The sequence below is a fragment of the Metopolophium dirhodum genome, chromosome 5 (assembly GCF_019925205.1).
Source record: "Metopolophium dirhodum isolate CAU chromosome 5, ASM1992520v1, whole genome shotgun sequence".
Taxonomy (NCBI): domain Eukaryota; kingdom Metazoa; phylum Arthropoda; class Insecta; order Hemiptera; family Aphididae; genus Metopolophium; species Metopolophium dirhodum.
In genome coordinates, this window is record NC_083564.1 from 35,360,828 (window position 1) to 35,371,999 (window position 11,172).

Below are 11,172 nucleotides of genomic sequence, written 5' to 3' on the forward strand. Positions count from 1 at the left end.
TTTTATCAACTATATCTTATGCAATAGAAAAAACTAGTATAAATTTTCTTCAAACCTGTTCATTAAATATAAAATATGTCTAAATTTTGCATAACCATAAGAAACAAATTAATAAAATTTGGTATTGTTTTGTCTATAACGGACAATTAAATATTGTTAATCATCTTTTTATAGTTAAAAATTTAAGTGGGAATAACTTTAATCCTTCCCGTTATATTTTTGCCATTGTAATGGTAAATACTAAAATGAACAAAAGTATTTCTTTCTGTTACCTATATTAACATTTACTATACTTGTTTAACATAATAATTTCTTTTTTAATATTGAAATAATAATATTTATCAAGTTAAAAATATTTTCCCATTATTATTTTGTATTATGAATTATAATTATGTTCATAAGTTTATACCATTAAAATACATTCTTAATATTTCAATTATTCTATTGTAATTGTTTATGGGTCAAAGAATCAGTGTGGAAGTGTTATCTTTGTGTAATATGTTATTGTAAATATACAATACTTAAAGTGCAGTCACTAATAAGAAAAATAGCATAATTAATTGTAAATAGGAAATTAATACCTAAAAAGTTTATTATCTAGGTTAATACTCTAGACCTTGGATTGAACGAAGTTCAAAATATGTGTTGGTAACAAAGGCAGAACTTAACTTAAAGCAGTGGTTCTCAACCGGTGTCACCAAAAAAATATTTATTTGAATTGTATGTGTTAAAGTATGTAATATTATTGTGGCATAATGACGTGGATAGTAAAAACTACAGATAACGAAAACATTTGTGAAATTAGTCTCATTTTCAATTCACATATAAGTTGATTATTGTTAGTTTCTCCAAAATCTATTAATTGTTTTAAGTGCGTTTAAGTGCTAAAAACCTAAATACATAGGTGCAACTAGACCAACATTTTTGAGGGTGCAAGAATTGTAAAGAATTTCCAGACCTTCAACACGGTATATGTTATTAACAATAATTTCAAATGTAGGTATATTTATATTTTATGACGTACTATATTTTTATATGAGTGTAACAGCAACAGATTAATAAAATAAAATTGTCACAACTATATATATTATTATCATGGTTTTTCAGTCCTGTAATTTATATCTATTTAAATTAATGCTGGTCCAGACTTCAGGATGACGTGGCTATCTCTCCTATAAATCAACCCTAATCAATAATGCCATTATAATTATGTTTATTCAGTTGAACAGTTTGAACAATTAGAAACTGTAAGACATGTATCGTTGATTTCTTGTTAAGTATTTTTTAATTTTTAAGAAATACTCAGAGTACCATAGTTCTTTTGTTTAATATTCTTAATTAATAATTATTATAGTATGGTGAAAACGTGTCAATACAGTTCACTAGTTATACATTGTGACGTGAAAGCTTAGAACTACAGTAAACTGTATTGTCACGTTTTCCCCATACTCTGAATGCGAAAAAAAAAGTGGGACAACTTACGGCCAACAGAGTATAAGCACATATATTCTTTGATCTGTTCAATAGAACATTAAATAAGCTAAAAATTATTTCATAATAATAAGATTATACCTCTATTATATTCCTCTACAGTTGGTAGTACATTTTTGTATTTATTGATAATTTTTACTTTAAAATAATCAAACTATTTTTGGGGGTACACATTTTAAACTTATAGGGTGCCCAAGTCACCTCTACACCCTTTCTTCCCCACCCCCAAGTTGCGCCAATACACATAGTCAATGTCATAAAAACTTGGAAAGAAACTAGTCATTTTTAATATTAATGAGTCATTAATCATTAATAAACAAACAAAAAATCCATACAAAAATTAAAATATTATAATATATGTAGGTAATCACCAAAGATTGAAGAGAATTTACCATATGTTGTGAATATTTAAATGATACATTACTTTGTATAAAGATAAATCATCAATTGAACGTTTATAGTTAGTATATAGTGTAACAAAAAAAATAATTCTCCACTAGACTTTAATATATATAATTATACATTGTTATAATTAATTCAAGTTTACATGGATGAATAAATTATAGTCTAAATAAAAAAATTATACAAGGATCTATATCTGTTAGGATGTAACAAAAATATTAAGGTATTATATAGGTAATTAATCGTCTGCGTATTCAAAAGGTTCAGGTGCTTCGGGTTCCTTATCATCTTCTGGTTTAGGTCCAAAAGCAGCAACTGGTTCAACTAACTGTTCATCTTCAACACCATTTTTAGTAAAACGTGTCATGATGATACCACCAATGGAAACATCTTTTAAAGGTTGATATGATGAATTTTCAACCAACTGTAAGTGCTTTAGTTGTTGTTTCATTATTCTAGCGGGGTTATTCAGTATCTCAAAGTTGGGTTCAGGTTTTTGTTCTTCTTTCTTTTCTTCCTTCTTCTTACTGGTTGATGCTTCTTTTTCATCAATTTCCATCTTTTCACTAGTAGATAGTTCAGCTTTCACAGTGCCACCTTCACGACGTTTAGCTCTTGCTGCAATACTTAATACAGCGGTAGTGACCTTTTCTCTTTCTTCTCGTTTTTTTTCTTCCATTGCAGCAGGATATGCGTACAAAGACGGTTTAGCATTACTTTTCAACTCAAGGAGGGGCATTTTAAGATGTGCATTTAATGCAATGATACATGTAGGGGTAAAAGCTAGTGCTAAGCAATGGGCTAATGGAAACCAATACCAATATTGAGTGAACAATAATAGACCGACAACTGCTAACATATTAGTATGGCCAGTTCTAGATTCCAAGGAAATTGAAACATTACGACCACCTCCATCGATGATACCCTGAGCTAAAATAGCACCAAACTTAGCCATAACATCTTCGTGTTTATCAGTAATTACCTTGGCATATAGTGTACGGAATTCTTTCACTTTAGGACAAGTGCTTTCTGTTTGTTGAATAAGAATCATAGCGGATGCGATTAAAGCTCCTTGACGTACATAATTAACTGGGTCGTTGGTCATCGGTTCTAATAAATTAATGGCTTCTTTGAGTCCGGTTCCAGCACAAGCAATACCTAAAGCCATAGCAGCACCATATCTAACATGAGGGTTATAACTTTCAGCAAGTAAACTAACAACTTGAGGACATTGTTCTGGTGTTCTGAATAACAAAAATCCTAAACCTGTGACAGCTGCGCGACGTACATCATCGTTGACATCAGAAACTGCGACATGCAGTAGTTTCCTAATAGCCATATTACTTCCAGTTCCACAATATGCCATTGATATTGTGTACATGGCAGAACGACGTAATATTGGATCTTTGTCTTGCAACAATGAGGTAATTAAAGGGTCAGCTTCTTCTAGTCGACCATACATGACAAATGATATTCCAACAGCCAAACCTCTCAAAATTTTTTCATGCTGTGTTACTTGAGCATATGCCACCATGTCTTGAAGTGCTTCACCATTTTTTGATCCCAACATAACCAAACCCATAGCTAATCCAGCTGCTTCACCAGTCACAGCATCGTCTTGATACATGTTGAATTTCAACTGTTCATAAATGTCTTCACGACTTGTACCCATTGCTGAAAGACCAATTCCTAAGCATCCTCCATGTTTTACAATCTAAAATAAGAAATATTTTGATAATGTTTCATTTTAAATAGACTTTTATCATATTTATTATTTACTTCATTATGTGCATCTTTAAGTTGTCCAAGAAGATAATCATTGATAGCAGCACCGTGGTTGGCATGAATCAAACCTAAAGCATATAGACCACCACCTTCACTATAACCAGAACTTCCTGATGAATTATTTTCTCTAGGAGGTAAATAACTGCGCATAAGTTCAAGTGCATCTGTTTCATGACCTCTATGAATAACTCCAAGAGATGCTGTGGCTGATAACTTGGCCCAATTTGTAGCCCTGGCTAACCATTCCAAATTATCCCTATAACAATAAATTATTTAAAATAACACTTAATAGGAACCTACCTATCAAGATAATTAAAAAAAAAAAAAAATGATTTTATGATTATACCAGTAAAACCACATAATTATCTATAATTTTTACAACAGTTACATTAAAAACGATTTTTCAAATTTGTGAATAAGAGATTTCATGTGTTAGGTATTCATATAATAATAAATAGAAATTGTTATCTTTGCTTGATTTGTTTTCTAACGATTGGTAAATGTTGAGTCTCAATCAGTGCAGTGTTGGGAACAAAAATAACTACAAGACTAACCAATGATTTGTTTAACATTTTTTTTTTTAAATATAATTACCGAATTTGTTAATACTTACATGGACTGATACAATATAATAATTAAAAATGTATTTTTATTAACCCCAAATCATTCAAATAATCTTTGAACTTTTTTTGTCAACACATAAGTAAAAAAACTTGGCAAAAGAATGAATCAATAATAGGTACCATACAATTTTGCATAATTCAGTGGCGAAGAGTAACTTTATTATTTTAAATAATAATGAGCAATAAATAATTTAATTTACCTTAAAAACTGATCACTAGTAGTACCACTATGCATAAAACCATTGGCGATTACTGTAGCTGTGTGACAGACACTTGCTCGAATTGCTTCTTTTGTATTTTTTAAGATCAACATATCTGTATGATTACTCCTAATTAAGAACTGTAGATGTAGCTCAATACTCACTTCTCCACTTAATACTTTGGTTAACTTTTGGATTACTTCTTGACGATACTTATCATCTGGCCCAAGAGAATCAAAAGAACGCTCTTCGACAACAGGCTGAGCTGTGCTGACATCAGTTGTAGCAACAGCTATAGGTGGGGTAACAGTTTCTTTGTCTGTGCTACTTTGAGCTGCAGGGATTGCTTTAATGACATGCGTTGCAGAAGGTATGGGTGCTGTTTGGCGTAAGGACTCAAGCACACTGGACAGAAACTGTTGGGTAGCTGATTCATATAAATCAAATGCTATTTGATATGCCATTAAGCAGTTTTTCTCATCATTATTTTGTATTAGACCTTCGAGTAATTGAGCTACAGATTTGGGGTCATCCAAAAAAATGAAACATTGGCTCATGTTTACATAGTCTGGCACATCAAGGTTTCGGTACAAACCAATGAGACAACGTAACACAGTACTGCGGAAACTACGATTTTCAATAGTGCTCATTGCCACTTGAAAAGCATAAGATAACATTTCATTTACATTGTCGGACGATTCAATGGATTTGGCAAATATATCCATGCGTCTTGTTTCTAAAGCCAACCCTAATGCCTGTTTGAATTGCTTGTCGTCCAGACATCTCTGAAACATACGGTTGACGATTGCTTCCAAACGCACATCCATCACAGGAGGAGAGCTTGGATTTTCTGCGGCCTCGACACTCAGTTTTGTGTAGTGGTCGATGCATTTTGCGATGATGGTCTCCACGTATTCGTTGCGCGCGTTTACGTCAAACAAATCGCTGGCGCCCAACGCGTACTGTAAGGAGTCCGCGAACGAACCGAGATGATAATATACCTTACTAGCAACTAGTGCAGCCAAACTTTGTTGTGAAAACGTCTTGTCTTCGTGGAGGAATTCAATCTTTTGGATTGCCTCTGATATTTCGGGCCAAAATTCGTCTACAATAGCATCTAGTTTCCGGAGTGCGAAGATTTTTAATTCAGATGCCGGCTCGTCCAGCAACGATATCACGCCTGCTGCCGACGTTATATTCATTTTGTTGTAGACTTTTAATAATTAAAACTGAATGATTTCAAATGAGCTTCACCAAAATTTGATACAAAAGCATAAAGTACTCAACTGGTTATGTTAAAATAATGACAAGCGAATATCGGAATATCCATCCACAACATAAATACAAGTCATGTTTTCCGAAATCCAAAGAGCTTACAAGTCTCAAGACTTGTGTAAAATATGTACAAATTGATTGTATTGCTGCACGTTATCACACTTATTACTTATCACGAAATTTGGCGCCAATTATATTATTCAAAGTCTTAGATCATATACATGATCTAAGTTCAAAGCATAGATTTCAATATAATACTCGTAGTATAGAAGCATGACAAACTAAATTAAATTGTTCATGTAGTCTCTAGTTCAAAGTTACTTATGTCCTATTGTGGTTATGCGGGTATGTGGCAGTGATACACCGTAACGCGAAGTGTAACCTATAGCTGAGCTGGACAGGTATACTATAATATTATATCTATATAGATGGTGGTTAGCGGAAAAAAAACATAACTTGTGGTGTTAACTTTTATTGACAAGTTTTCACATAGCACTTCCTAAATACTTGTTTTTCAAAATATAGTTCCGCATTGTGACCGTTCGAACAGATTTGTTTCATTGGTAAAATTCCTTTTTCTTGAAAATAAGCTACCGCATCATTTTCCGTAGTTGGTAAGCTCCACAAATCCATTGGCCATTGCCAAATAATCGTCAGCGTGGTAGCGTGGTCTTGACTATGTACAAACACAGAATAGATGAAAGATGAAATGGCAGGATGCGGGTAACGGCAAAGAGAGCATTACAAATTGAAAGATGAACGCTTCGACTCAGACGATCACCGCGAACAGTATTCAGACGCTATTGACATTTCGACAGTCGCCTCCCAAGCGAGTGGCGCTAGTGCTAGAACACAGAATAAATTAATAATTCATCTATTCTGTGGCTAGAAGCTGTATCGGTTGAACACTTGTACCGATCGATGTTTAAAACAAAATAGTAAGTACAAATATATAATAATAACGTTGTTTGGAGGTTCAGTCTTCAGATCATAGGGATACAAGACCCCTATCAGCTGATCGAGTGTCGCTTCCATATATTTGTTCTATATTATATTGATAATGAAAATGAGATTTGAGAACACGGTCGATAGAAGCCAGAAGCCGGAGAAGCAGTGGCCCGAATAAAATATTATAAACAAAAATAATAAATATTATTACACATTTACATGGTGACCGCGGGTATTCGACGGACGGACTCCACAGACAGTAATGGCGGCACTGATCGAACGATGTTACCCACACCGTTCGGTCACCGTGAAATAATATGGTCGACGCCTGTGTATAATTGTATTTTGTGGTCCAGTCCAATAACGTTTTGATAAGGATAAGAAGCACATGCACTAATTGTCACTTGTCTACGAATTAAGTGTTATAAGACAAAAATTGTTTGCTAGGTTTGTAGTTTTATATTTTGCTAAAACAATATTCGATACCAAGATGATGTCCCAGAGTGGTGCTCCGATTTTAGTGTTGAATGCTAACACAAAAAGGAAGTTTGGACATAAAGTTCAACTGGAGAATATCGCCGCAGGTAAATAATTTCATTGTCATCTTTTTCTATCCATACTTGCAAATGTCACTAAATTCCCGTTATTTTATTACAATAATATGATTCTATACCTGACACGTTAGTATTTTATAAACATTACTATTGAAATTGATATATTTTCATAAAAATATTTATGTACTATGCATATAAGACTCATTAAATTACACTTAGTTACAATGAACCTAAGAGAAAAGGTGGGTACATTTAGTATGCATAGAATATATCATATTATAAATTTCATTAACCTGTTTATATTTGGTCAGTATAACAATTGTCCAAAATTAAACTTAAATATTGTAGGTAAAATATTGTAAATAAAACATGTTCTTAATATTTTTAGCCAATATAACGTCAAATAAATTAAAAGTTTTTGAACATTCAATTTTACTATTTATCTAAGCAATATAACTATATTGTAAAGGCAATGGGTGGCAATGGGAAACAACTGTGTGATATGTAACAACTTTAGTACACAACAGTTTAATCTGTTCAAAGAAAAGATTTTTGTTTAAAAGTTATGTTTATGCTTCCCTAATTTTACCATCCATGTTTCTATAATATATTAATACTTATATTTTGTGATATTTATGGAGCATCTAATATGATTTTTCCATTTTTCTACTTTTGAACATTTGAATTACACATAAGTATAAAACATTCTTACAAAAAGTTGTAGCTTACTACAAGTATTTTAAATTATGTCTATTTTATTTTTTTTAAACATAAATACAAGTAAAAACAAAACACTAAGTTAAAAAATATATGATTTGGTTTTAAAGCATGCTAAAAGCAAACCTAATCAATATATTACAGGTACACCTATAGATTATATATTTTTTAATCATTATTTTAATAATTCATAAATTGTATATACTTTTGTATCTACCATTAACTTTTGATTTCAATTATAATATTTTACAATAATGTTTATGCAATAAATGTGAGTGACTTATTCAAAAAAATGTTTAAAAATACTTATTTGAAAGAACTTTTGAACTATTAATTAATTAATCATGACTAAATAAATAGGTATGATTACAAAAAAACAGTTTTAATAGACAAGGCAAGGATGGTATGCGTATCACAGAGTTATGATCATACCTATTTATTTTGTCATGTAATTATTATTGATTTTAGCTTTTAATGTTTATAACTGATGAAAATAGGTATTTCTTCTTCTATCTGTGAATCATAATTTAATTCAAATGTGTATGCTAAGAGTTACATTAGTTAGTTATTCTTGTATCAGTAAGCTTAAATTCTTAGTTATTTCATTATAATATTTAATGAATCAAATTTTATTTCAGGTAAAGCAATTGCTGACGTTGTACGTACATGTATTGGGCCCAGAGCTATGCTTAAAATGTTGATGGACCCAATGGGTGGAATCGTGATGACAAATGATGGAAATGCTATTTTACGAGAAATTACAGTTCAACATCCTGCTGCTAAATCATTTATTGAAATTGCTCGCACTCAGGATGAAGAAGTTGGGGATGGTACAACATCAGTTGTAGTACTTGCAGGTGAAATTCTTGGTGTTGCAGAACAATTTTTAGAACAAAAACTTCATCCAACTGTTATAATCAGAGCCTATCGTCAAGCTTTAGAAGACATGTTGGACTTCTTAGATAAGGAATATAGTACGCCATTATCTTTAGATGATGAGCCTAAATTAATTGAAGTGATTAAGTCCTGTGTTGGAACGAAGTTTATTGGTCGCTGGTCAGATTTGGCGTGTAGTATTGCTTTGAATGCTGTTAAGACAGTTAGTATAAGAGATGAAGGTCGTACTGAAATTGATATAAAGAGGTATGCGAAAGTTGAAAAAGTACCAGGTGGAGCTATTGAAGATTCCCAGGTATTAAATGGTATTATGTTGAACAAAGATGTGACACATCCAAAAATGAGAAGGTTTATAAAAAATCCCAGAATTGTTCTTTTGGATTGTTCTTTGGAATTCAAAAAAGGAGAAAGCCAAACAGAAGTCGAAATTGTCAAAGAAACTGACTTTACACGATTATTGCAGATTGAAGAAGAATATATACAACAAATATGTTCCGATATTATAGCACTAAAACCAGACCTTGTTTGTACAGAAAAGGGAGTTTCTGATTTGGCACAGCATTTCTTGTTGAAGGCTAACATATCAGTTTTGAGGCGTTTGAGAAAATCTGACAATAATCGTGTGGCAAGAGCTTGTAATGCCACTATTGTTACACGCACAGATGAATTACGGGAGAGCCATGTTGGAACTGGAGCTGGTCAATTTGAAATTAAAAAGATTGGTGATGAATATTTTACTTTCATCACGGAGTGCGTTAATCCAAAGGCTTGCACTATTTTGCTTAGGGGACCAAGCAAAGACATACTGAATGAAGTTGAACGGAATTTACAAGACGCTTTACATGTTGCCAAAAATATTATGCTAAACCCGAAATTAGTATCAGGTGGTGGCTCTATAGAAATGGCTATATCACAGTCATTAGTTAAAAAAAGTGCTGAAATAGCTGGTGTGACTCAATGGCCATACAAAGCTGTTGCCCAGGCATTGGAAGTTATTCCACGTACACTTTTGCAAAACTGTGGAGTCAGCACAATAAGAACAATGACATCTTTAAGAGCCAAACATGCAGTAAGTGGTAATGCGAGTTGGGGAATAAATGGTGAAACAGGTGAAATGGCTGATATGAAAGACCTCAAGGTATGGGAACCAATTGTTGTTAAGTCTCAAGTATACAAAACTGCGATTGAAACTGCTATATTGTTAGTGCGCATTGATGATATTGTGTCAGGTACAAAGAAGAAGGGTGATGATGGACAACCAAAAGCATCCGCGCAACCTACTGAAGAGTCCATGAAAGAATAAATTTTAATTTACTTATAGTTTTTTCTTATATTTATTATTATTACTCACAAATTCCTAAAATATAATCTAAATAAACACTATTAATATTATTAATATTTTGATGTCAAGTTTTTTGACAAGTTTAACAAATTCTGCTATTAAACTTTTTTTTTTATTTAATAAAAATAATTTTTACTATGTTGTGGTATTATTTCTGAACTATTTTCCTATCATTAATGATAAGTTTTACTAGCTGCTGGATAGTAAATTATAAAATCCGAATAATCAATAAGTACAATAACTAGGTTCATTTTGGTCTAATATATCATTTTATTTTATTTAATATAAAATATATAAAACATAATAAGAATCTAATATTATATTTTAGTTAAATTATGTTAGGATTAAAATTGTGTAACAAATTGCAACATACTTTAAAGAATTATGGTAGCTTAATTTAGTATGGTCATAATTAAATTCAGTACTCTTCTTGATTATGGTTGGTGGTAATGCCTAAAAAGTATAAATATATAGAAACACTAATGTATTTAAATTTGTTGAATTATTTATTTAGTAATAATTGAACTGAGTTTGGGTGAATATGGTATACCCAATACAATGATTGAGCTAGCTAAAGAAACAAACAAGTATGATTAATACATAATTGGTTCAAGTTTCTAGTTAATGTAAGACTTTGTCCACTGGGGAGCATGTTTGGAATTGTTTACATAGGACTTGGGAAGAGCGCTATGCACGTTTGTGATAATTAAGTATAACTATTTTTCTGTGTAATGTTTATGACTTGCGTAGCAGCCTTTACCATGGACCAATTAGAATTGTCAGTGGTGCGGAAAGAATATTTTAATAGATGGTATTCATTAAGTTCTTATTACATTTCTGTCACACTCGTGGATTTACCAGTACAAGTAAATACTTATTGTAATATTATACAATTTTTAAAATTTAAATTAATTAACAAATTATTACAGATTATGTAA

The 11,172-nt window shown here is 31.8% G+C and overlaps 2 protein-coding genes across 2 annotated transcripts; one reads left to right on the forward strand and one right to left on the reverse strand.

Moving 5' to 3' along the window:
• Nucleotides 1-1,819: 1,819 nt before the first annotated feature.
• On the reverse strand, nt 1,820-5,828 carry LOC132944188 (26S proteasome non-ATPase regulatory subunit 1-like). Its single transcript, XM_061013413.1, has 3 exons — nt 4,502-5,828; nt 3,673-3,934; nt 1,820-3,607 (listed from the first exon to the last, which is right to left on the reverse strand). Exons 1-3 carry the CDS (start codon nt 5,701-5,703, stop codon nt 2,132-2,134), a joined length of 2,940 nt encoding a protein of 979 aa, XP_060869396.1. The 5' UTR covers nt 5,704-5,828; the 3' UTR covers nt 1,820-2,131.
• A 1,240-nt stretch (nt 5,829-7,068) lies between these two features.
• On the forward strand, nt 7,069-10,372 carry LOC132944189 (T-complex protein 1 subunit gamma-like). Its single transcript, XM_061013414.1, has 2 exons — nt 7,069-7,308; nt 8,634-10,372. The coding sequence occupies exons 1-2, from the start codon at nt 7,215-7,217 to the stop codon at nt 10,193-10,195; spliced, it is 1,656 nt and encodes a 551-aa protein (XP_060869397.1). The 5' UTR covers nt 7,069-7,214; the 3' UTR covers nt 10,196-10,372.
• Nucleotides 10,373-11,172: the final 800 nt, after the last annotated feature.